The sequence below is a fragment of the Pongo pygmaeus genome, chromosome 11 (assembly GCF_028885625.2).
Source record: "Pongo pygmaeus isolate AG05252 chromosome 11, NHGRI_mPonPyg2-v2.0_pri, whole genome shotgun sequence".
Taxonomy (NCBI): domain Eukaryota; kingdom Metazoa; phylum Chordata; class Mammalia; order Primates; family Hominidae; genus Pongo; species Pongo pygmaeus.
The window spans coordinates 73,964,145-73,989,774 of NC_072384.2; the positions used below are offsets into that span (position 1 = coordinate 73,964,145).

The 25,630-nt window shown below is 37.4% G+C and overlaps 1 protein-coding gene across 1 annotated transcript in view; it reads right to left on the reverse strand.

Moving 5' to 3' along the window:
* Positions 1-1,043: 1,043 nt before the first annotated feature.
* The window catches only part of CIR1 (corepressor interacting with RBPJ, CIR1), a 47,391-nt gene continuing 22,804 nt past the window's right edge, over positions 1,044-25,630 (reverse strand). Inside the window, exons 7-9 of the mRNA XM_054477373.2 lie at positions 4,544-4,650; positions 3,585-3,670; positions 1,044-2,072 (exon numbers count right to left, since the gene is read on the reverse strand). Coding sequence (XP_054333348.1) covers positions 1,391-2,072; positions 3,585-3,670; positions 4,544-4,650 — 875 coding nt within the window. The 3' untranslated portion in view covers positions 1,044-1,390. The remainder of the gene's footprint in view (positions 2,073-3,584; positions 3,671-4,543; positions 4,651-25,630) is intronic.

The window sequence follows — 25,630 nt, forward strand, 5'->3', positions numbered from 1 at the left end:
TGATCTTAAAATTGGGAGATTATTGCATGATTCTTCAGGTGGGCCCGATGTAATCACAAGGTCCTTAAAATTGGAAGAGGGATGCAGGATGTCAAAGTGTGAGAATGATTAGATTTGAGAAGGACTTGACTCCTCTCTGTTAGCTTTGAAAATGGAGGAAGGGGGGGCCAGGAGCCAAGAAATGCAGGCAGCATCTAGCAGCTGGAATAGGCAAGCAAACATATTTTCCCCTTGAGCCTCTAGAAGTAACACAATTCTATTGACACCTTGACTTTAGCCCAGTAAGACCCATGTCAAACTTCTGACTTCCAGAACTGTTAATACAGTTGGACTGTTTTTTGTTTTGTTTTGTTTTTGAGATGGAGTCTTGCTCTGTCACCCAGGCTGGAGTGCAGTGGCGTGATCTTGGCTCCCTGCAACCTCCGCCTCCTGGGTTCAAGCGATTCTCCCACCTCTGCCTCCTGAGTAGCCGGGACTACAGGTGCGCACCACCATGCCTGGCTAATTTTTTTTTTTTTTTGAGACGGAGTCTCACTCTGTCGCCCATGCTGGATTGCAGTGGCGTAATCTCGGCTCACTGCAAACTCCACCTCCCAGGTTCAAGCGATTCTCCTGCCTCAGCCTCCCGAATAGCTGGAACTACAGTGCATGCCACCATGCCCAGCTAATTTTTTGTATTTTTAGTAGACAGGGGGTTTCACCATGTTGGCTAGGCTGGTCTCGAACTCCTGACCTCAGGTGATCCGCCCACCTGGGCCTCCCAAAGTGCTGTGATTACAGGCATAAGCCACCGTGCCTGGCCCAGTTGGACTGTTTTAAGTTTGAGGTAATTTGTATACCTGCACAGAAAACTAATATTATCCAAATGTAAACAGCTTATTCTATAGAACAAAACACCTAAAGGGGGCTTAAAAGTCTTAAAGATTTATTAATCCTTGTTTAATTTATACTAATGAATTTGAATAATAATTATTACAATTCACTTCAACCAAATTCAAATCCTAGAATAACAAATTTGAATTGAAAAAATTAAATTATACCCATTCAGTATACTGTCATTCTTTTAATGATGTTTCAGAACAAAGAAAATGTCACAGAGTTATATGCAGTTTTTATCTGGTATGGGGAACAAGAAACAGTTACCAACAGAAAATATTTCTACAGCCCCAAAATAGCTTACTTACAAATATTTGCAAAATTCATTCTTATAGTACTCATGTAGTTTTGTATTTGAATTGACAGTCTAGAGATGAAAAATTAAAATTGAGCTTTTTTGTTAGAAAGACAATAGTACATAATTTAGCCCTTGCTAAAGGTATTCAATAAAAAAGTGGAGATATTTTTATTCCCAAGTAATTGTCACATACAGTCTTTCTTCTCTACTTCTGCTTCATTCTCTTTGTGTCACTTTAGTATGTGCATCTCCTGGGTGCTCTCTGTACATTTTTTCTCCTCTGTACAAGTCTGTGCCATGGCTTCTAGTGTCATTTCTTCTGCTTTGCTCTTCATCGGGACTTCGCTGTGGCCGTTTCCTTATCTCCCTTTGCTTGTAACTACCAGGACTTCTGCTCCAGCTTCTCCGGCTCCTTTCCTCCCTGCCGTGGCTTCTGCTGCTCCCCTCCTTTCTTTCAGAGCCTCTCTTCTCTGGGCTATGATTACGGGTTCTGGACTTTTTGTCAGAATCAGAATGGCTCCATTTGCTGTTCTCCCTAGAACTCTCGTGTTTTAAGAACCTGGGCTTTTCCTTGGCTTTTTCCTGGTTATGGTGACTGCTAGAAAGTTCTTCATGAAGCTTTCTCTTCTTAGACTTGTCCTTCTCTTCAGAATCACTGTTGTTATGCCCTGAACACTTGTTTTTCTTTCTTTTCTTCCTTTGTATTTTTTTTTCTTTATTGTCACTCTCACTCTCACTACTGCTTTCTGAAGTCTCAGTAGAGGAAGAGGAGGAGGAGGAGGAGGAGGAGGAGGAAGATGAAGAAGACTTATGTTTTTTGTGTTTACTTCTGCTCTTCTGAAGCTTTTTCTTTTTTCTATCTTTTTTCTTTTTTTTCTTCTCCAGTCGATCTAATTTCCTGTAATTGGGAAATAAACAGTAACAGACTGTGTGAAGAACAGTTATTTCATCAACTGTAAGTTATGAACAAACAATATATTTTCTTAGAAGTTATTAAAAATTGTATCCATGGCAGGGTGCGGTGGCTCATACCTGTAATCCCAGCACTTTGGGAGGCCGAGGTGGGCGGATCACAAGGTCAGGAGTTCGAGACCAGCCTGACCAACATGGTGAAACCCCATCTCCAGTAAAAATACAAAAATTAGCCGGGCATGGTGGCACCTGCCTGTAATCCCAGCTACTCAGGAGGCTGAGGCAGGAGAATCGCTTGAACCCGGGAGGCGGAGGTTGCAGTGAGTCAAAATCATGCCACTGCACTCCAGCATGGGCAAAAGAGTGAGACTCTGTCTTTAAAAAAAAAAAAAAAAAAAAAAAGAAAAACAAAATTAAAACAAAAAAAACTGGTATCCATATATGAACGCATTGTTTACTAAATGACAACTCATTTTCTTCCTTTAAAATTATTCAAAGCATGAACACATTAAATTAAAAAATTAAATGCATCAAGCTAATTTTCTGACTATACGTCAATAGTAATGACTACTTTTTTGTTAAATTCTTACTGAGTTGAAATTATATAGCACTTTAAATGGTCATGCTAAAGAAAGACTGTGAAAGGTGTGTAACATCAGTTGGAACTAGTATAAAAGCAAATACATAGCTATAATCAGATGAAAAATTAATTTTATGTACTATTTTATAGTATGTAAATATTAATCAACATTATCAAAACTCAAGAGAATATTCTCCAGAAATTCTGAGTAAGAGTACACATTAAACTTTTGAAATACTGGTTTTATAAACTAATATAGTTAATACTTGTTTTCAACAATTGTTTAGTTTTATAAATAGGACAATCCTATTAAAACATTCTCAATTTCTAAAGAGTACTTCACATTCTTGGAGAAATAACTTGTTTATATGGTATGTTTGAGTTACTCTGAAAAGAAGTCTCTAGGCTCTGTCCAGCCATTCTCAAAACTCTACATACTGAAAGCATCATGAGCTCCCTCTGTTGGACCCAGCAGACATTTCTTGGATTCTTTTAATTTGGAGGTAGTCTGTTTAACAAAATTCATGTTTACCTTAAATTTAAGCATTCTTGCTGCATTCTCATAAAATTTTACAAAACATTAAAAAAAGGCCAAAAATGTTTCCTAAGAACAAATTGTGTGCGAAGATACATACAAATCTGTTTTGAAAAGTAAAAGCTATAAATAAGTCTAATTCTAAATTAAACATTCTGCAAAGTGCAATAGTTTTGTGGTATAATCTGAGTATACAATCTTACACTCATTTCCATGTTACTGAAAAGACAGACAAAATTGTATTAGCTATGGGTGAAGAACAATCAATAAATGTGATGCATGGTTTAAGTACCTTCATGAGCTCTTAGGATCAGAGTTGAATACGATACTGAGATGAATACTAAGGAAAAAATAAATCTATTAAATACATACTTTTAAATTACCTGAGAAGTTTCTGTTTTTGTTTGGTTGTTAGTGACTTTAAAAATTCAACTTCTGGATCTTCTTCACCCTCACTTGCAACATACTCCTGAGTCAACAAAGATATCATTAAATTGCTAGATTTCAAGACAAGGTAGTTAGCAGATAAAAAAGAAAACATTTATAAATAAGTTTTGTATCAGGGACACACTGTAGATGAATATGACATTTTGGATTGGGAAGTGGGAGAGAATTAAAAAAATTTTTTGTAGTCTCCCTGCCAAAGTGGATCATACAGCACTAAGAGGTTAACATGACTGCTTTGCCAGCATTAGGAAACTTTTCCAGGAAAAGGATGATAGACAAACACAGATAAAATGTTTAGAGCATGACTTCCATTCTCTATCTCTTGAATGTTAACACTTGCCAGTTTAAATACTTTATTTTTAATTTAATGAAATATAAAAAAGAAGATTATGAGTTTTATAGGAATGTCAAAATATCTACAATTTTAGCTTTTATTATAATTTCAACAGCACATTATCAAATATATAATAATATAGCCCTTCAAACTCAATCATTTTCTGGATCTATGTATAGTTTAATAAAATAAATAAGTTTAAAATATTTTCTACAATTTTTAGGGGTTTTTACATACTTCTAACCATTGGTTCTATTTAATGTCATATCAGGGGTAAGTTAGCAGGAAGGAAAAACCAACAAACTCATCACCAGTTCAGTTAGATATTTTATCCACATAAACTCAGAGGAGCAGTTTCATTTATTAAAATACAGGTTTATAAACAATTTCTCATTTAGATTAAAATAATAAAGCAAAATCAAAATACATTTTGGGCATTTTCTTTGCTCTATCTTACTTTCCTATGGATATATGCATATTGGAAAACATTAAGTAGCAATTCACAAGCAATCACATTTAGATTTATAGACATTTTCAGCTTACTGATAGAAAGATCATTACCTGTGATGGATCATTTGCGGTCAAGTTTCTCCCCAGTACATTTCGTTTCAGTGCAAACCCACTGTTTCTCATCTCCGCTATTAGCTCCGAGGGGTGCATCGATGGCCCTGTTCACAAAAATCACAGTTTGAATGTATCATTTATATCTCTCTACCTTTTTCGGACTCCACAGTAGGAATGCAGTTGAAGCTTTGTTAAGTAAAATCACAGCTAAATCAACTCAATAATCTTCTGCTGAGCAAATAATCAGATATGATTTTCTAAAACAGCAGTCTGGAGATTCAGAATAGAAAATAATTGCATTTTTCTTTACGTGCAAGGGGAGTCTTCTTATGTAACTCTTTCATATTGAAAAAGATACATTTAGATGTTATCTGGTTGGCAGTTTTTAGTATAAAATCAAAGCAAAATATTATAATAAAAAACTACAATTAAACTTTTAGTAGTTATTCTCTCAGTAAGAGTTCATTTAAAAGATGTATTTTTAAAGGTACATGAGGAATTTATTATCCTTATTTCCAATTCAAAATTCCTCATCCTTATTTGTCAAATAACAATACTGAATACATTGCAAAGTGGTTGCTAATCTCACACACACACACACACACACACCCCTATGGGTAACCACCAAGTACTTTAATTAATCTTGCTTTTATTCCCAGATTTTGAAATTTTTAATTACTAGCTTGGGTTGCTAACAAGCAGTTTTAGGCTGGCTATTGGTATGTATGTTTTATATTGTTTTATACTACACTTCCACTTTTGCAAAATCTCAGACTGAAAAGTGAGCTTTTTGGTTCCCAAATATGAACTAACAATAAATTTTAAAAATTTTCAGCTGGGAGTGGTGGCTCATGTGTGTAATCCCAGCATTTTGGGAGGCCGAGGCGGGAGGATCACTTGAGCCCAGGAGTTCAAGACCAGCTTGGCCAACATGGCAAAACCCTGTCTCTAAATAAATAAATAAATAATTTTTTTAAAAGGTTTGCCCCCTACCCTCAAACATAAGGTTTATATGCAAGGTAAGAGAGACTCTTATCTCATTTTGTATATTCCTGTTTCATTTTGTTTTCCCTGCAGATAGCAAACTAATGACAACATTTCATGGCAGCTATTTAAAGTTGCCAGCCTAAATCACCCACACTGGCTTAAATGAACTACTCCAGCTGATGTGTCTGTCATTTAAGGAAGAATGAGACAGTTACTGCCAAAAAGGAGTTCAAAAGGGAGGGTAGGGGGATAGAAAAATATTCAGAGATGAGTTCTTTAGTTTTCTGGTTAAATACTTTGTCTATTCCTTTTTACTGCTTCGTTGGTCTTTTACCACTTATTTGCGCGCTCACCTGCATGTTATCATGGAAAGCAAAAGGCAATCAGTTCAAATTTGTTTACCTGTCAATAGCAGATGTGGTTAAAAATTTGGTGAGAAAAACTCAGTTATAAGATAATATATTTTACTGGACTTTCCGGGCTTTACCATTCCATTCATATTGCCAAGAACAACTGAAAGTTTGCCCTAGGTACTAGGGAGATGATCGGAAAAAACTGTCTATTATTGGAATATGGGGGAAGTTATTAATGATGGCATAGTTTTAGGAAAAAAAGGCTTATTTAGTTAAAAACAAACAAAAACACCTGTCTTATATTAATATTTCATTTTAAAACCAAGAGGGTTTTTAATTTTTTTCTTCTATACAAAAATTTTAATTCCTATGTATTACTTTAATGGCCCTTTAATTATTCAGTCTGGTTGCTAATATTGATAATACAATCTTAAATAAAATTGAATTTTAAATATTAATGCTGGTTGCCTCTAAATGGCACAGAAGTGCTCATACAATTAAGAGCTTTTTTGTGTGTGTGTGTGTGAGATGGAGTCTTGCTCTGTTGACCAGGTTGGAGTGCAGTGGCGTGATCTCGGCTCACTGCAACCTCCGCCACCCAGGTTCAAGCAATTCTCCTGCCTCAGCCTCTGGAGTAGCTGGGATTACAGGCATCCGCCACCACGCCTGGCTAATTTTTGTATTTGTAGTAGAAACGAGGTTTCACCATGTTGGTCAGGCTGGTCTTAAACTCCTGACCTCGTGATCTGCCCGCCTCAGCCTCCTAAAGTGCTGGGATTACAGGCGTGAGCCACCGCGCCCGGCTCAATTAAGAGCTTTAAATGAATAATAGAATGTTTACTTTGGTGGCTTCTCAAATTTCACATGTAGGAACTTAATTTTATAAAGTAGAAAATGTCTCTTCTGAAGTGTCAAAACTATATTTCCTTGTCAACAATTTTATTAGATATCGAATGAATTCAGACACCAAACTGGTTAATAATTAGAATAAAAACCACTCCAATAAAGGGTCACAAAGCTTGGCCATCATGATGAGAGGTTATACTAATTTCATCAGTTTTCATCACAAGATGGGTAATTTTAATAAGATGTTATAGAAAGCATGCCTTCTTTACAGTACTTCCAACTACTTCAAGAAAATGATGTATTTCCCCAGTGTTACAGAGATTATACAGACTATTAAACAATCATTACTCTGCTAGCATTTATATTTTTCAAAAACGCCAACTGAAAACTGTGTAGTATATAAATTTAGCACTTTCACAATGTATGACTGTAAATACAGTGCTTAGTGAAGTGCTCGACAAACAGTACTTAATAAAGAGTAACAACTATTATTTTTACCAGTAGCTATTCAACTTTCTTATATAAGAAATTGTTTTTTATAAGGTATATTATATATGTATATATAAATTATGTATATTATATAATATAAAATATATATAATATACTTTATATAATATATATATTATATAATACATAATTATATGTATAGTATATATAATATATGTATATATAATATATATTTTATATATAATATATATTTTATATGTATATATAATTTATATATGTATATATATTTTATATATGTGTATATATATATATTTTTTTGGTAGAGACAGGGTTTTGCCATGTTGCCCAGGCTGGTCTTGAATGCCTCAGCTCAAATAATACACCTGCCTAGGTCTCCCAAAGTACTGGGATTACAGTTGTAAGCCACTGCACCCGGCCACTATCCAACTTCCATCACTATCTTATGGTACTTTTCGTAATTCAAAAAAATGCTCTTAGTAGTAATACTTTTCACAATCCAGTCTTATTCACATATTTTTTTGTACTTAAACCTTCTCCTATCAACCAAAGTTCTGGGTTTAAAGTTCTAGGTTTAGGAGATGAAACAAGTCAGGTTTAATCAAGATATATTTAGCAAGTATCTTTCTACTTTCATATTATTATGACAGAGGCTATGTAGAGTTACGTTGACAGAAATGACTCCAGATCTTTTGAGAACTCAAAATTTGGTTGATAAAATAGATGATTACAGATATGTTGATAAAATAGATTACACAAATACGTTCAAATGCAAAATAACTACTTTTATGTATGGTGCCTTAATAATTTCAATTATAGCTGGAGTTGGATCTTAAAAATTGTTTGGCTTATTCTTAAATTTGTCATGGTAGAATAATACTAGAGAATTCAGAAAGAAGGCATTTGTTCTAAAATGCAGATTTGTGAGGGCTCCTTTCTAGATCATCTCAGCCAAGCCTTCACAGCATGAAAATCAATGTTCCCACTTAGAAAAGCAGGTCCACTGAAGAAACTGCTTTCAACATTCATTTATTTTACAAACTTTTCTTTGCTGTGATATGGATAAGTATCAAAATACCAATTGTGTACAGTTCCATGTTCTGATTAGACCCAGGCTCTACTAGAAAAATACCATGAAATCGAGTCTCAGGAAAGAAAAAATTCCTAGAAGGTAAATTATGCCACACAAAATTATGTGTGTAAAGGGCTTAATCTACTCACTAAGAGTATTCATTTTTACAGAACAAAAACAATGAAAGGTAAAAAAAGAATGTCCTGTTGTAAAATAGGTATTTTATCAAAGAATAATATATAAACTCAAAAGTTCTGTCTATGAGGAAATGGCATACAACTGACTCCACAATTATAGTATGGCAGTCCCAGGGGAATGCCACAAATGGCATAGGAGGGAGACTAAAGCTGAAGTCAAAGACACTTGTGTTTCACTGCAAACACTAGGTCCATCTGCTCCATTCGAAGTTCATCATTCTTTTCTTTAGCCAGGATGGTCTCGATCTCCTGACCTCGTGATCCGCCCGCCTCGGCCTCCCAAAGTGCTGGGATTACAGGCGTGAGCCACCGCCCCTGGCCCATCATTCTTTCCAAACAATGCATTATCACCTACAATTTTATGGTATTAAGTAGGAGAAAAGGGGGCAGTGAGTTGTAGGTTAGGTAAGGCTGAATTAGAAATGCCTTTCCTGGCCAGGCGCAGTGGCTCATGCCTGTAGTCCCGGCACTTTGGGAGGCAAAGGCGGGTGGATTGCCTGAGTCCAGGAGTTCAAGACCAGCTTGGGCAACATGGTGAGACCCTGTCTTTACAAAAAATACAAAAATTAGCTGGCCGTGGTGGCGCACATGCCTATACTCCCAGCTACTAGAGAGGGTGAGGTGGGAGGATCACTTGAACACAGGAGGTTGAGGGTGCAGTGAGCCTGTGATCTCACCACTGCACTCCAGCCTGAGCAACAGAGTGAGATCCTGTCAAAAGAAAGACAGAAAAAAAGGCAGATAGATGGGAAGAAGGAAAGAAAGAAAGAAGGAAGGAAGGAAGGAAGGAAAGGGGAAGGGGAAGGAAAGAGGACAGACTGACCGACCGGCCTGTCTCTCCTTCTCCCAAATTTAACACATTATGTACTTAATTTATAGGATGCCACTATTGGCTGAAACTAAATTGCTACCCTAAAGTGAATATAGTTTTGCTTCCTATTACAGTGATGATCTATTTTTTTTCCCTTCTCATTGTGTGTATGTGTGTGTGTTTTAATTTAACTTTATACTATGGAAAATTGCAAACCTACATCACATAGCTTCAACAATTAATATTTTGTCATTCCAAATTTATTTTTTTATAGAATATTTTAAATAAAATGTCAACCTCAATACCTTTATTATGCCTCTCAACACTGATAATTTTAAAATGTCATCAAATAGTCAATATTCAGATTTCTCAAACTGTCTCAAAAGTATCTTTTTACAGTTGGTTTGTTCAGATTAGGATACAAACAAGGTCCACATATTCTATTTGATTTATAGATCTCTTTAAAATATTTACCTATCTTCCCCTCCCTATTGTTATTCATTTGTTAAAGAAATTGGGTAATTTGTCCTGTAGATTTCCCACATTCTGGACAGTGATGCCATTTAACATGTTTCTCTAGCTCTTATATTTCCTATAAATTGGTAGTTAATAGTTAAGTCTAGAGGCTTATTATTAAATTATTTTGATATTTTATACCACATACTTTGGGGGAATATAAGGCAAGTTTTGTAAAGTTTGGATTTAGGAAAATGACACCTAAAAATACACTTCTGGTTAATGAAAACATGTTTCTAGCTAAAGAAAAAGGAGGCCAAGACTACTTGTATGTTCTTGTAATCACTTTCCCATGTATTTATTGCAGTCAAACTAACAGTAATATAACCATAAAAGTTGTTTTAAAATAAACCCCAACATTATCACAAATGAAAGAAAGTACAATCTTCTGTCCCTTTTTCTTTCCTAAAGTTAAATTGGCTATATCTAGTGAATAAGCCAGTCCCTGTCACTAAATGTAAAAAGGACAGTTAGACACTAGTTAGAGTATGTGATCAGGAGGGAGATATGTGTCTAATGGGATTTATCAAGAATTACCTTACACTTATATTTGATTACTAATATTACCATAACCTTTCTGCTTTTAAGAAAGCTTAAAGTTATCTTTTAAAAAGACTAAAAAAAGGGGCTCAGTAGGAACATGCAGCATAACACCCAGGAAAAAAGTGAACAAAGCTATTAATAAAGTGTGTGGGTGATTTTTATTTATATAGATGAGAATGTTTTATGTATGATTTTCTAAAGGTTATGCAAGAACCAACTGTACTGAATTGTAATAAAACTGCTCCATACTGGGAATTTTCCTGACACACTGCCAGTTCACCTTAGTGGAGGCTGGAAACAATAGGGTTTCTTATTGCCCTTATCCCAAGTTCATACTGAAGACAGCTAATTGATGTCTACTGAAACACACAATGTAAAGGAAAAATTAAACATTTCGTTTTAGTCTATGTGTCTGGAAAGTACACAAAGGCTAAGAAATATGAAACTGTCCTTATTGTATGCTAGTAAAAAAAATCACTGTTTATTAGAAACTTTGGCTTACAGAATGAAGATATTTTATTTTTATTTATTTATTTTTTTTTTTGAGAGGGAATCTTGCTCTGTCGCCCAGGCTGAAGTGCAATGACACCATCTCAGCTCACTGCAACTTCCACCTCCTGGGTTCAGGTGATTCTCCTGCCTCAGCCTCCCAGTAGCTGTGATTACAGGCGCTGGCCACAAAACCCGGCTAATTTTTGTATTTTAGTAGAGACGGGGTTTCACCATGCTGGCCAGGCTGGTCTCGAACTCCTGACCTCAAATGATCCACCAGCCTTGGCTTCCCAAAGTGCTGGGATTACAGGCGTGAGCCACCGTGCCCGGCCTAGAATGAATATAAAGATATATGACTTATATGTAATTACTTATATTTTCAACTTAATTTATATGCAAATATTTTAGTGATGATACATCTGGCAGTAATAGTTAATTCATAGCCCTACAAGACTACAAAAAATCATTTGTGCTGTGATGAACCTGAAGTATTAGGAGTTAGCATTATTATTACTATTACTATTATTTTTTGAGACAGAGTCTCAGCCTGTTGCCCAGGCTGGAGTGCAGTGGCACAATCTCAGCTCACTGCAACCTCTGCCTCCCAGGTTCAAGCAATCCTCTTGCCTCAGTCTCCCAAGGAGCTGGGATTACAGGTGCACGCCACCATGCCCAGCTAATTTCTGTGTTTTTAGTAGAGACAAGGTTCACCATATTGGCCAGGCTGGTCTCGAACTCTTGACCTCAGCCTCTCAAAGTGCTGGGATTACAGGCATGGGCCACTGTGCCCAGCCCAGAAGTTAGCATTATGTTTTAAATGAGTTATGGGAATATGAATGCTCTTAAAAAGTTAGGTATCCATGAGCCTCAAAAACTTGTTGAATCAAAGAAATGAGATACGAAAGAGTACCTACTGTATGATTTCACTTATAAGAAGCTCAAGAACAGATAAAATTAATATATTGGATTAGGAATTAGAAAAATGGTTGTGGGAGGAGAAGGCAGCCTGGAAAAGGACAGAAGGGCATTTTCTAGGGTGATGGCAATGCTCTGTATCTTGTCAGGGATGTTGGTTACCTAGGTGTATACATTTGTCAAATTCAAACTCTACATTTAAGACCAGTGCATTTTACTTAAAAAAAAAAAAAAAAGAGAGAGATTTTAAATCCATAAACAGTGATTACTGAGTGACTATGGTACTGTAGCCACTCATTATATCTATACATTATATATCTCTCTATGAGAAGACCTCCACATAGGGAATTCAAACTTACATATCCCAAGTATATAACATAGAAAATGGTTTAAAAAATTAGTGTGTAATACCAGTTAGAATGGCGATCATTAAAAAGTCAGGAAACAACAGGTGCTAGAGAGGATGTGGAGAAATAGGAACGCTTTTACTCTGTTGGTGGGAGCGTAAACTAGTCAACCACTGTGGAAGACAGTGTGGCAATTCCTCAAGGATCTAGAACTAGAAATACCATTTGACCCAGCGATTCCATTACTGGGTATATACCCAAAGGATTATAAATCATTCTACTATAAAGACACATGCACACGTATGTTTACTGCAGCACTATTCACAATAGCAAAGACTTGGAACCAAGCCAAATGTCCATCAATGACAGACTGGATTAAGAAAATGTGGCACATCTACACCATGGAATACTACGCAGCCATAAAAAAGGATGAGTTCATGTCCTTTGTAGCAACATGGATGAAGCTGGAAACCATCATTCTGAGCAAACTATCGCAAGGACAGAAAACCAAACACCACATGTTCTCACTCATAGGTGGGAATTGAACAATGAGAACACTTGGACACAGGAAAGGGGACATCACACACTGGGGCCTGTTATGAGGTGGGGGAATGGGGGAGGGACAGCATTAGAAGAAATACCTAATGTAAATGATGAGTTAATGGGTGCAGCAAACCAACACAGCACATGTATACATATGTAACAAACTGCACGTTGTGCACATGCACCCTAGAACTTAAAGTAAAATAAATAAATAAATTTTTAAAAAATTAGTGTGTAATATTGAGAGTTTATTATTTTATCTCCTTAATACTTGAGAGAACTTGTTTTTTGCCTTCAAGTTTATAATATTTTGGGGAAAATTATTTGATAGGAAAGACTTAAATTATAAATTTTTATTATACATTCAGAAGAGATTATAAACGGTAATGTTTAGAATAGTTAGCAAAGCCTTTCCATTCACTCACTCACTAAACCAGTAGTGAAACATGGGGGTTTGTGTTAAATTCATTAAGTATGATTTGGGTAGAGGAATTAATATTTACTGAGTGAACTAAATTTCATTCATTCTTCTCTTCTCAGGTAATCACAAGCTAATTTCTTTACTTGAAGCTGATAGACCTTGAGTAGATGAAATGATGGTAATAGGAAGAGTCATGTAAAAGAGAGTTATGACTGTGATTGGAGAATCATAATACCCCTTTGAGATTATGGGAGGTGTACCCTCCACTAGTACATGCCCTTAACACCAGCAGGGTCATTTACTGACAGAACAAGATTGTAATTAATTTTTTCAAGTCAACAAAATTTCAAGGAATAGTCATGCTAACAACAAATTTAATTACAAAATTATAATAATGTGTATAAATAATTTGAAATGACTTAACCATTGGTAATACCTAAAATAAAATAGCCAAAATGTGAAGTACTAATAAGGAGTATCATTGTGACCTTTGAAGCACTATGACTGGACAAGTTTTACTAAAATACCTTGTTAATAGGCCAGTGTTTCTTTTCAACTAACTAGCTTCCTCTTGCATAAAAAAATTTTCAATATCAAATCACCTACATATTATAAAGTAGAGACTTATAATTAATTATAATCAAGTACAATCAACTACGATCAACTATATATTATAAAAGAGGGAAATGGTGCCTAACTTCACCTCTTTATTTTGAGTTCAGTTCTTTATTTACTAGTTTCAATATCTGCCTGTTTTAGGAGTTTAGCTTTAATAAAATTCTGGTAACACAAATGTTTTTCTGCAGTAGAATTATGTTGGAGGATTAAAAAGAAGTCTGCCATTAGATGCAGGGCTATGAGTAGCTATCCTGGTAGGACTTCACCTCTTCAAGGAGTTGCATAAGGGAACTGATCTGTAACAGATTCAAGTAGGATTGCCAGAAGGGCAACTGAGTTTATCATCTTTCTTTCTACAGGAAGTTCCTCTGGTATGCTCCTAGCTGTCTTCCTAGCAAATATTATGATCAGACAATTATTTTGGTAAATTTCCCAAATGTGTTCCCAAGCAACAAAAATGCCTTCAACACGAAAGGTTTATGAAAAGATGGAGGAGAAGCATGTGCAGCGCTTCTTGCAAAAACCGTCTATCAGTACCATGGCTTAGTGCAGCATTCTTCAAGAAAAACTAAATCAAGAATTAGGAAAAATTAGGCAAGAAGAACACTGACACACAAACAAATCTTTGCAGGAAGTGTAAAATAAAACTTCCTTAATTTAAATTGTTCATTTTCATATGGTTAGAACACACTAAAAACTATAGTGTAAACAAGATTGGATAGAAACATTTGAGACATTAAGTCCCTATCATATTTTACCCATTTGTGGTGTGTCCAGAACTCAGACTTAGGCAATTCTTATTTTTTTTTAAAGCAATTTTGTATATGTATAGTGTATCTGATGACATTATTTTTAATTTGAAATTTACTTTTATTCAATCATGAAATTTACCATATTATCCTGTCTACTCAGTCCCAAATATTTGAAAAAATTAGCTAAATTTAAAAAAATTATGGCAGGGCTGGGCATTGTGGCTTATGCCTGTAATCCCAGCACTTTGGGAGGCCGAGGCCAGAGGAACACTTGAACCTGGGAGTTTGAGACTAGCCTGGGCAACATAGTGAGAGCCTGTAAATTTTTTTACAAAAAAATTTGAAAATGAGCCAGGCATTGTGGTATGTGCCTGTGGTCCCAGCTACTCTGAAGGCTGAGATGGGAGGATTGCTTGAGCCCAGGAGGTCGAGGCTGCAGTGAGCTGCGACTGTGCCACTGCACTCCGGCCTGGCGGACAAAGCAAGACCTTTTCTCAACAAAACAAAAACGAAAAATTATGGCAAAGTAACTATAAATATATAATAACTTAAACTGAAAAATCCAAAACTCAATTAGTAAAATATGAAATAAATGTTAACAAATTTGGAGTCAATGTTTATTCACTTTTTGTTGCTTTTATAATTTTGAGCTTGAAAGTCCTCTTATTCTCATAACAAGAAAAAAGCTGAAAAAACAGAAAATTTAAAAATCTTAATTAGCCAGGCATGGTGATGGGTGCCTGTAGTCCCAGCTACTCAGGAGGCTGAGGCAGGAGAATGGCGTGAACCCGGGAGGGAGGTGGAGCTTGCAGTGAGCCGAGATCGCGCCACTGCACTCCAGCCTGGGTGACAGAGCGAGACTCTGCCTCAAAAAAAAAAAAAAAAAAAAATCTTACATTTATCAGAGAATTGAGGTCGCAAGGCAAACCGCTGCCCTGAAAACTGGAGAGACAGGTAATACAGAGTATTATAGCTTGCTGGAATGAGAAACTACTCCTGGAGCCAGCCATTGGTAGGAATACTTAGAGTAATTTGACTAATTGTTGGAGGCTGAGCATGGACTAGCTTGACAGATAAAAGCTCCTAGAGGCCCAACCATAGTAGAGCCCCCTTTCATGAGTTTTATTTCCAGAGTCTCCACCAGGTTCTCATTGTGAAGACCAAAGAACAATCTCCGTGTGCTTCCCTTCCATCAGTGGGAAGGGAAAAGTAATCATTTCCAAATATACCCAGAGCATTTTGTTTTCCTTAACAAATGCTTACTCTCAAGGGCAACTATGTCACCATAGCCAAGCCTACATGGGAAAATAAAGTTGAGAAGCACATGTGAAGGTTACAGCCCACAGGCACAGGCTCACTGAAAGACTAAGACCTAATCATAGAATAAGAGAATGCTTCCTTCTCTCCCACATCTTACTACCACATCAGGAGCATTCCTGTATAATATCAGGGGATTAAAAATGAAAGAACTGCAAGGCTCAGACCCTTAATACTGAAAGAGGAGTCTTTTGGGAAAGCTAAAGAGCAGACAAAAACAAGGACACCAGAGGAAATTTTAGCCTCTGACATCTACAGTGACAGCAAACAGTAGACACAGTCTAAGGCCTAGCCAGATAAACATAAAACCTCACCTTACAGGTCTGTTTACCTCAGTTCCTTTTACCTGATACACCATGTCCAGCTTTCAACAAAAAATTATAAGGTATGCTGTATTAGTCTGTTTTCATGTTGCTGATAAAGACATACCCTAGACTGGGAAATTTACAAAAGAAAGAGGTTTAATTGGACTTATAGTTCCACGTGGCTGGGGAAGCCTCACAATCATGGTGGAAGGCAAAGAGGAGCAAATCACGTCTTACATGGATGGCAGCAGGCAAAGAGAGAGAGCTTGTGCAGGGGAATTCCTCTTTTTAAAACCATCAAATCTTGTGAGACTTAATCACTGTCACAAGAACAGCATGGGAAAGACTTGATCCCATGATTCAATTACCTCCCACTGGGTCCCTCCCACAACACATGAGAATTCAAGATGAGATCTGGGTGGGGACACAGCCAAACCATATCATCCCACCCCTGGCCCCTCCCCAATCTCACATCCTCACATTTCAAAACGAATAATGCCTTTCCAACAGTCCTCCAAAGTCCTAACTCATTTCAGCATCAACTCAAAAAAAAAGTCCACATCCAAAGTTCCATCCAAGACAAAGCAAATCTCTTCTGCCTATGAGCCTCTAAAATCAAAAGCAGGTTAGTTACTTCCTAGATTCAGTGGGAGTACAGGTATTGGCTAAATTCAGCCATGCCAAATGAGAGAAACTGGCCCCTTTGTTTTCACAGGGGCTACAGGCTCCATGCAAGTCCAAAATCCAGCAGGACAGTCAAATCTTAAAGCTCCAAAATGATCTCCTTTGACTCCATGTTTCACATCCACGTCACGCTGATGCAAGAGGTGGGTTCCCATGGCCTTGGGCAGCTCAGCCCCTATGGCTTTGCAGGGTATAGCCTCCCTCCTGGCTGCTTTCATATGCTGACATTGAGCATCTGCAGCTTTTCCAGGCACACTGTGCAAGCTGTCAGTGGATCTACCATTCTGGGGTCTGCAGGACGGTGGCCCTCTTCTCACAGCTCTACTAAGCAGTGCCCCAGTAGGGACTCTGTGTGGGGGCTCCAACCCCACATTTCCCTTCTGCACTGTCCTAGCAGAGGTTCTCCATGAGGGCCCTGCCCCTGCAGCAAACTTCTGCCTGGACATCTGGGCATCTCCATACATCTGAAATCTAGGTGGAGGTTCCCAAATCTCAATTCTTGACTTCTGCGCACTTACAGGCTCAAAACCACATAGAAGCTGCCAAGGCTTGGGGCTTGCACCCTCTGAAGCCACAGCCCAAGCTCTACATTGGCCTCTTTCAGCCATGGCTGGAGTGGCTGGGACACAGGGCACCAGGTCCCTAGGCTGCACACAGCACAGAACCCTGGGCCTGGCACACAAAACCACTTTTTCCTCCTAGGCCTCTGGGCCTGTAATGGGAGGGGCTGCCATGAAGACTTCTGACATGCTCTTGGAGACATTTTCCCCATTGTCTTGGGGATTAACATTCGGTTCCTTGTTACTCATGCAAATTTCTGTAGCCGGCTTGAATTTCTCCTCAGAAAATGGGATTTTCTTTTTTACCGTATTGTCAGTCTGCAAATTTCCTGAACTTTTATGCTCCGCTTCCCTTAAAAAACTGAATGTTTTTAATAGCACCCAAGTCAACTCCTGAATGCTTTGCTGCTTAGAAATTTCTTCCGCCAGATATCCTAAATCATCTCTCTCAAGTTCAAACTTCCACAAATCTCTAAGGCAGGAGCAAAATGCTGCCAGTCTCTTTGCTAAAACACAAGAGTCACCTTTGCTCAGTTCCCAAGTTCCTTATCTCCATCTGAGATCACCTCAGCCTGGGCCTTATTGTTCATATTGCTATCAATATTTTTGTCAAAGCTATTCAACAAGTCTCTAGGAAGTTCCAAACTTTCCCACATTTTCCTGTCTTCTTCTGAGCCCTCCAAACTGTTCCAGCCTCTGCTGTTACCCAGTTCTAAAGTTGCTTCCACATTTTCAGGTATCTTTTCAGCAACTCCTCACTCTATTGGTACCAATTTACTATATTAGTTTTCACATGCTGATAAAGATATACCCCAAACTTACAATTTACAAAAGAAAGAGGTTTAATTGGACTTACAGTTCCATGTGGCTGGGGAAGCCTCACAATCATGGTGGAAGGCAAGGAGGAACAAGTCACGGCTTTCATGGATGGCAGCAGGCAAAGAAAGAAAGCTTGTGTAGGGGAATTCCTCTTTTTAAAACCATCAGATCTCATGAGACGTATTCACTGTCACGAGAACAGCATGGGAAAGAACTTGTCCCCATGATTCATTTACCTCCCACTGGGTCCTTCCCACAACACGTGGGAATTTAAGATGAGATCTGGGTGGGGACACAGCCAAACCATATCATATGCCAAAAACCAAAAGCCACAGTCTCAAGAGAAAAGCAAGCATCAGAACCAGACTTAGATATGGCAGAGATTCTGGAAGTATCAGACTGGGAATTTAAAATAACTAAGATTAATATGTTAAGGGCTCTAATGGAAAAACTAGACAACATGCAAGAACAGATGGATAATGTAAGCAAAGAGATGGAAACTCTTAGAATCAAAAGAAATGCTAGAAATCAAAAACACTATCAGACTTAGATTAGTTGTAAATTCATATTTACAATGCCTTTGACAGGCTCCTCAGGAGGAAGGAACCAGTGAGCTTTAAGATATCTCAGTGGAAACTTCCCAAACTGGAAAGAGAGAAAAGAAAAAGAATATTCAAGAACTGTCGGACAATTATGAAAGGTGTTACATGTGTATAATGGAAATAATAGAAGAATAGAGAGAAAGGAACAGAAGAAATATTTGAAATAACAATGGCTGAGGATTTCCCAAAACTAATGATATATACCAAACCACATATCCAGAGCCCAGAAAACACCAAGAAAGATAAATACCAAAAAATCTACACCTAAGCATATCACATTCACACTGTGAAAAAATCAAAGATGAAGAAATTTAGTATCTAGTGCAAGTGTCCTTCAAAAGTGAAGAAGAAATAAAGACCTTCTCAGACAACAAAAATGGAGGAATTTTTTGCCAGTAGACTTGTCTTGAAGGATATATTAAAAGAAGTTCCTTAGTGAGAAGGAAAATGATATAAGCCAGAAACTCAGATCTACATAAAGAAAAGCAGAATGTTTGAGAAAGAAACAAAGTTTGTAAAATACAATCTTTTATTTTTCATATTCTTAACTGATCTAAAAGACAAGTTTGTTCAAAATAATGAAAACTGCAATATACTGGGTATTACAGCTTAGGTGTGAATGAAATGTATGGCAGCAATGTTATAAGGGATGTGAGGGAGCTATTCAGTTGTACAACAGGAATTGGGTTACTCTGTTATGAGATACCTGTACTAACCATGAAGTTGTATAGTATTCGAAAGTGGACTTAGATTAGTTGTAAATTCATATTTACAACTGTGGCATACATACAAAAGTGGTTCTAGGGCAATCGCTAAAAAAATTTTTAGAGTATAATTAATATGCTAAAAGAGGAGATAAAATGGATTCCTATCAAATGCTCAATTAAAACCAGAGAAAACAGAAACTAAGAGACAAAAAAATGAAACAAAAAATTAGGGTAATGAATAGAAAACAATTACAAATATAGTAGATATTAATCCAACTATTTCAATCATTGCTTTTGATAAGAATGGTCTTAACACACCAATTAAAAGACAGAGGCTGGGTGTGGTGGCTCACACCTGTAATCCCAGTGTTTTGGGAGGCCAAGGCAGAAGGCCAGGAATTGAAGACCAGCCTGCGCAACATAGTGAGAGCCTGTCTCTCCAAAAAGTTTTTAAAAAATTAGCTGGGCATTGGGCACGGTGGCTCACGCCTGTATTCCCAGCACTTTGGGAGGCCGAGGCAGGCAGATCACGAGGTCAAGAGATTGAGACCATCCTGGCTAACACGGTGAAACCCCGTCTCTACTAAAACTACAAAAAAATTAGCCGGGTGTGGTGGTGGGTGCCTGTAGTCCCAGCTACTTGGGAGGCTGAGGCAGGAGAATCGTTTGAACCCTGGAGGAGGAGGTCGCAGTAAGCCGAGATCATGCCACTGCACTCCAGCTGGGCAACAGACCGAGACTCCGTCCCCCGCCAAAAAAAAATTTGGTGGGCATGATTGTGCATGCTTGTCATCCTAGTTACTTAGGAGGCTAAGGTGGGAAGATAGCTTAAGCCCAGGAGTTTGAGACCACAGTGAGCTATGACCTCGCCACTGCACTCCAGCCTGGGCAAGAGAGAGAGATGCTGTCTCTTAAAAAAAAAAAAAAAAAAAAAAAAGACTATTCGAGTAGATAAAAAAAAACAAGACCCAACTACCCAACTATATGTTATTGTTCTCCACAAGAAACCTACTTTAGAAATAAAGACACAGATAAATTAAAAGGACAGAAAAAGATATACCATGCTAACACTAATTGATAAGGCTGGAGTAACTATATTAATGTCAGACAAGTAGATTTCAGAGCAAGGAAAATCATCAAGGATAAAGAGAGACATTACATAAATTATAAAGGGGTCAATTACCCAGGAAGACACAACAATCCCATGTGTACGTGCCTAACAACAGGGCATCAAAATATATGAGGCAAAAACAGACATAAATGTTTTTAGAAATAGACAAATCAACGATAATAGTTGGAGATGTCAACACCCCTCTATCAGTCACTGACAGATCCAGCAAGCAGAAAATCAGCAGGATATAGTTGAACTGAATAGTACCATCCATCAACTGGATGTACTAACATTAATAGAACACTTCCTCTAACAACAGCAGAATATACATTCTTCTCCCACTTGTATAGAACATTCACCAAATAGACCACATTCTGGGCCATATGACACACCTTAACAAAGGTAAAAGAATAGAAATCATACAAAGCATGCTCTCAGACCATAATGGAATTCAACCAGAAATCAGTAACAGAAAGATAGCTGGAAAATCCCCAAATACTTAGAGATCTAAAAACACACTTATAAATAAACACAGGAGTCAAAAAAGTAGTCTCAAGAGAAAGATAAAAAAATATATATTTTGAACTAAAGAAAATGGCTGGGTACGGTGGCTCACATCAGTAATCCCAGCACTTTGGGAGACCAAGGCAGGAGGACTGCTTGAGCCCAGGAGTTTGAAGCTACAGTGAGCTATGACTGTGCCATTGCATGTCAGCTCAGGCAACAGAGACCCTGTCTCTAAAAAGGAAAATTAAAATACAACTGCTGTGTAATAAGGAATTTGGCTGGTCTTTGTCCCTAGAGCTCTTGGGTCACTGGGTGCATTGTAAATGAGCAGTAAGATTTTAAAAGGCATCTTTTTTCCTGAGCAGCAATTCTCAACAATGGGCTTAAAATCTTCAGTAAATCATGCTGTAAACAGATGTGCTGTCATCTAGGCTTTGTTCTTCCATTTACAGAGCACATGCAAAGTAGATTTAGCATAATTCTTAAGGGCCCTAGAATTTTCAGAATGACAAATGAACATTGGCTTCAGAAATTACCAGCTGCATTAGCCTCTAACAAGAGAGTCAGCTTGTCCTTTGAAGCTTTGAAGCCAGGTACTGACTTCTCTTTGCTAGCTATGAAAGTCGTAGATGGCATCTTTTTCCAATCTACATTGGAACTCTAAATGTTCCACTGTGTGAACTCTAATGTACACTCTGTTGTTTAGTGTAACTACCTTTATCAATTATCTTAGCTATATTTTCTGGAGAACTTGCTGCAGCTTCTACATCAGCATTTGCTGCTTCACCTTGAAGTTCTGTTAGGGTTGTGGCTTCTTCCCTTAAACCTTATGAACCAATTTCTGCTAGCTTCCAACTTTTCTTCTGCAGCTTCCTCACCTCTATTACCCTTCACAGAGTTGAAGAGAGTCTGGGGCCTTGCTTTGGCTTAAGGGAATGTTGTGGATGGTTTGAACTTCTATCCAGATTACTAAATTTTCCTCCATATCAGCAGTAAGGCTGTTTCACTTTTTTCTCATTTGTGTGTTCACTGGAGTAGCACTTTTGATTTCCTTCAAGAACTTTCCCTTTGCATTCACAAGTTAACTAATTGGTGTAGGAGGCCTACCTTTCTACCTATCTCAGCTTTCAACATGCTTTCCTTATAAAGCTTAATCATTTCTAGCTTTTGATTAAAGTGAGAGATGTGTGATTCTTCCTTTCATTTGAACACTTAGAGGCCATTGTACGGTTATTAATTGCCAAAATTCAATATCATTGTGTCTCAAAGAACAGGGAGGCCTGAAGAAAGGGAGAGAGATAAGGGAAAAGGCAGTGGGTGGAGTATTCAGAATACACAAAACGTTTATCCATTAAGTTTGTCATCCTCCATAGGTGCAGTTTGCGGCATCTCAACACAATTACGATAGTAATGTCAAAGATCACTGAGCACAGATCACCATAATGATATAATAATAAAAGTTTGAAATATTGCAATAATTACCAAAAATGTGACCCAGAGACAAAGTAAGCACATACGGTTGGAAAACTGGTGCTGATAGATTTGCTCAGCACAGGCTTACCACAAACCTTCAATTTGTAACACAGCATCTGCAAAGGGCAAGAAAGTGAAGCATGATCAAACAAGGCATGCCTGCATTAGAGTTTCAGGGCTGGTTCATCCACTATCACTGCTGGTGTAGAGCTGAGTTCAATGGCGGGCATAATGGGTGGTTGAGAAGCAGGCTGAAGGAGAGCTAGCACTCCCAGCAACCCTAGGTCTAGCTTTCCTACACAGTAACTGTTTATTTATTTATAAAAAGTTTCTGTAGCAATAGGGTCTTGCTGTGTTGCCAAAGTTGGTCTCAAATGCTGGTCTTGAACTATCCTCCCTTCTCAGCCTCCCAAAGTGAGGAGATTATGAGTGTGGGCCACCACACCTCGCCCAGAGTGACTGTTTAGTGTTACATGTTTGCTTCTTGAGGAAATCAATCTGCAATTCAAACATGGAAAGATGTGCAAAATCTTTGTTTGCTTGGGGAAAAGAATTACTTAATAGATAGAATTTTGCTTTATATTTATTTTGACAATCTTACTAACATTAATTTGCTTTATAGGTACCTATACACAAATTCTTATCCCCTTGTGGGTTAGAAGCTTTAATTATTATAAGACTATGCACTCTGCTGTGTGTATGTGTTTAAGCATCACAGAAAAATACATTCCATGGGCTGGGCGCCGTGGCTCACGCCTGTAATCCCAGCACTTTGCGACGCCGAGGTGGGCGGATCATGAGGTCAGGAGATCGAGACCATCCTGGCTAACACGGTGAAACCCTGTCTCTACTAAAAAAAAAAAAAAAAAAATATTAGCCAGGTGTGGTGGCAGGCACCTGTAGTCCCAGCTACTTGGGAGGCTGAGGTGAGAGAATGGCGTGAACCCAGGAGGTGGAGCTTGCAGTGAGCCAAGATCACGCCACTGCACTACAGCCTGGGCAAAAGAGCGAGACTCCGTCTCAAAAAAAAAAAAAGAAAAGAAAAGAAAAGAAAAATACTCTATGGACGAATGTGGGGCAGGTATCAGTGGTTTTAGTTGTATTACATTGTGAAATTCAAAGGCAAAGAAAATGGTATTAAAACCACATTCTTTCCCTCATATTATATGATTCTATTTATATAAAATGTCCAGAGTAGGCAAATCTATAGAGACAGAAAAAATTAGGTGGTTGCCTGAGGCTGGGGACTAGAGGGTGAGGGCTAACGGGTATCTTTCTTGGGTAACAAAAATATTCTAAAATTGACTGTGGTGATGGATGTATAACTCTGTGAATATACTAAAGGCCATTGAATTGTATGCTTCAAATAGGTAAATTGTATGGTATGCAAATTATAGTCCAAAAAAGTTGTTAAAAGAAAACAAACTTGCTGTTGATATATCCCACTGTGGATTTAAAAATGTTTAATTTAAATATACATTAAAAACACAAGTAGCTGACAGATGTTGAGTCAATGATAAGAATAAGGGCTATAGAATATAGATAAAAGCCAGGTGGGCTGGCCATTTAATTGTATTGTAGTATAAAAATATTTTATAAAAATTCAGTCAGCACTGAAGCTTACAAGTTTTACATATAATTTTGAGTATCTGGAGTGGATGAAAACTTATAAAGTTAAGATGATCTTATCAGTAGAAAAGATATTCTAAACCATTTTAGCCCAAAGAAGCATTTTGATTGCCTAATTTAACTTTGCAAAGGAGAAGTAAATCTTATAGCTGGTCTCTGTAAACCTCACAGCTGGAACATTCTAACAGCACCTTGCAGTTTCCAGTGATCAAAGTAAGTTACTTTATATACTAAACCAAGAATTTCATAATAGAAATAATGCAACACCAGGGGGTGCCGTTATCATGAAATAATTACACTCCTGAGAGATTACAGGCACAAGGCTGTACCCCAGGGGTGTGATTATCCCATGATAACCACATCCACTGAAATTGCCTTATTGCAAAAATAATCTCTATTCACTGGTGAGACATTATTCAATAGGTGATTTTTTTTTAAATGAAAAGACTTTTTTTTTAGCTTGAATCAGCAAGTGGATTAGAAAACTGGTCAGTTCATTTTTCATTGCATTCAAATTCAGAACACAACATCATTATTATTTGCTTTCCTATTTGATACAGAATTTTGATTTTGTTTTTGAGAAATCTTTGAGAGTTTCTATTAGCTTTAGTTAAGTACTACTGCTAAATTTAAGTCAAACTTTAAAGGCATTAATTGAGCAATTCAATTTTAAATAACTTGCTTCTATGTACAGTTTTTAATTCTTCTAAAACAATGTTCATTTAAAAAACTTATAAATGTAATGTACCTTCACTAATGGAATTACAGGTAAGACAAAAAGATGAAATTAAAAGTCTCAAGTAATCCTACCACCCAGACACAACCACTGTTAATATTTGTCTATCTCCTTCCAAACCTTTTTCTAAAAGTATCTGTCTCTCTGTCTACATGTCTACCTAAAGATACAAAGAGAAACACAAATGTAACTACTCTGTTTCATAACCTGCTTTTCTTATTTGACCAAAGTTGTAAACAATGTCCATATCATTAAGAAATCTTCATTATCATTTAATGGGATAATATTCCATTGTAACAATATTCTATAATTACTCACTTAATATCATTTTGTTAGATATTTAGGTGTTCTTTCTCTATTTTTTTCTCTGTAGCCCAGGCTGGAGTGCAGTGGCACAATTTCAGCTCACCACAACCTCTGCCTCCCAGGTTTGAGCGATTCTCGTGCCTTAGCCTCCTGAGCAGCTGGGATTACAGGTGCACACCACCATGCCCAGCTAATTTTTATATTTTTAGTAGAGACGGGGTTTCTCAATGTTGTCCAGGCTGGTCTCAAACTCCTGATTTCAGATGATTTGGCTGCCTTGGCCTCCCGAAGAGTTGGGATTACAGGTGTGAGCCACCGAGGCTGGCCTCTCTTTTACTGTACTATTATACACAATCCTTTGTGACTAAATGTTTGAACATATCCATGATTATTTCCTTAGGGTAGATTCATGACTTTGTAATAAGTAAAACATAATTTAAAGAAACAGAA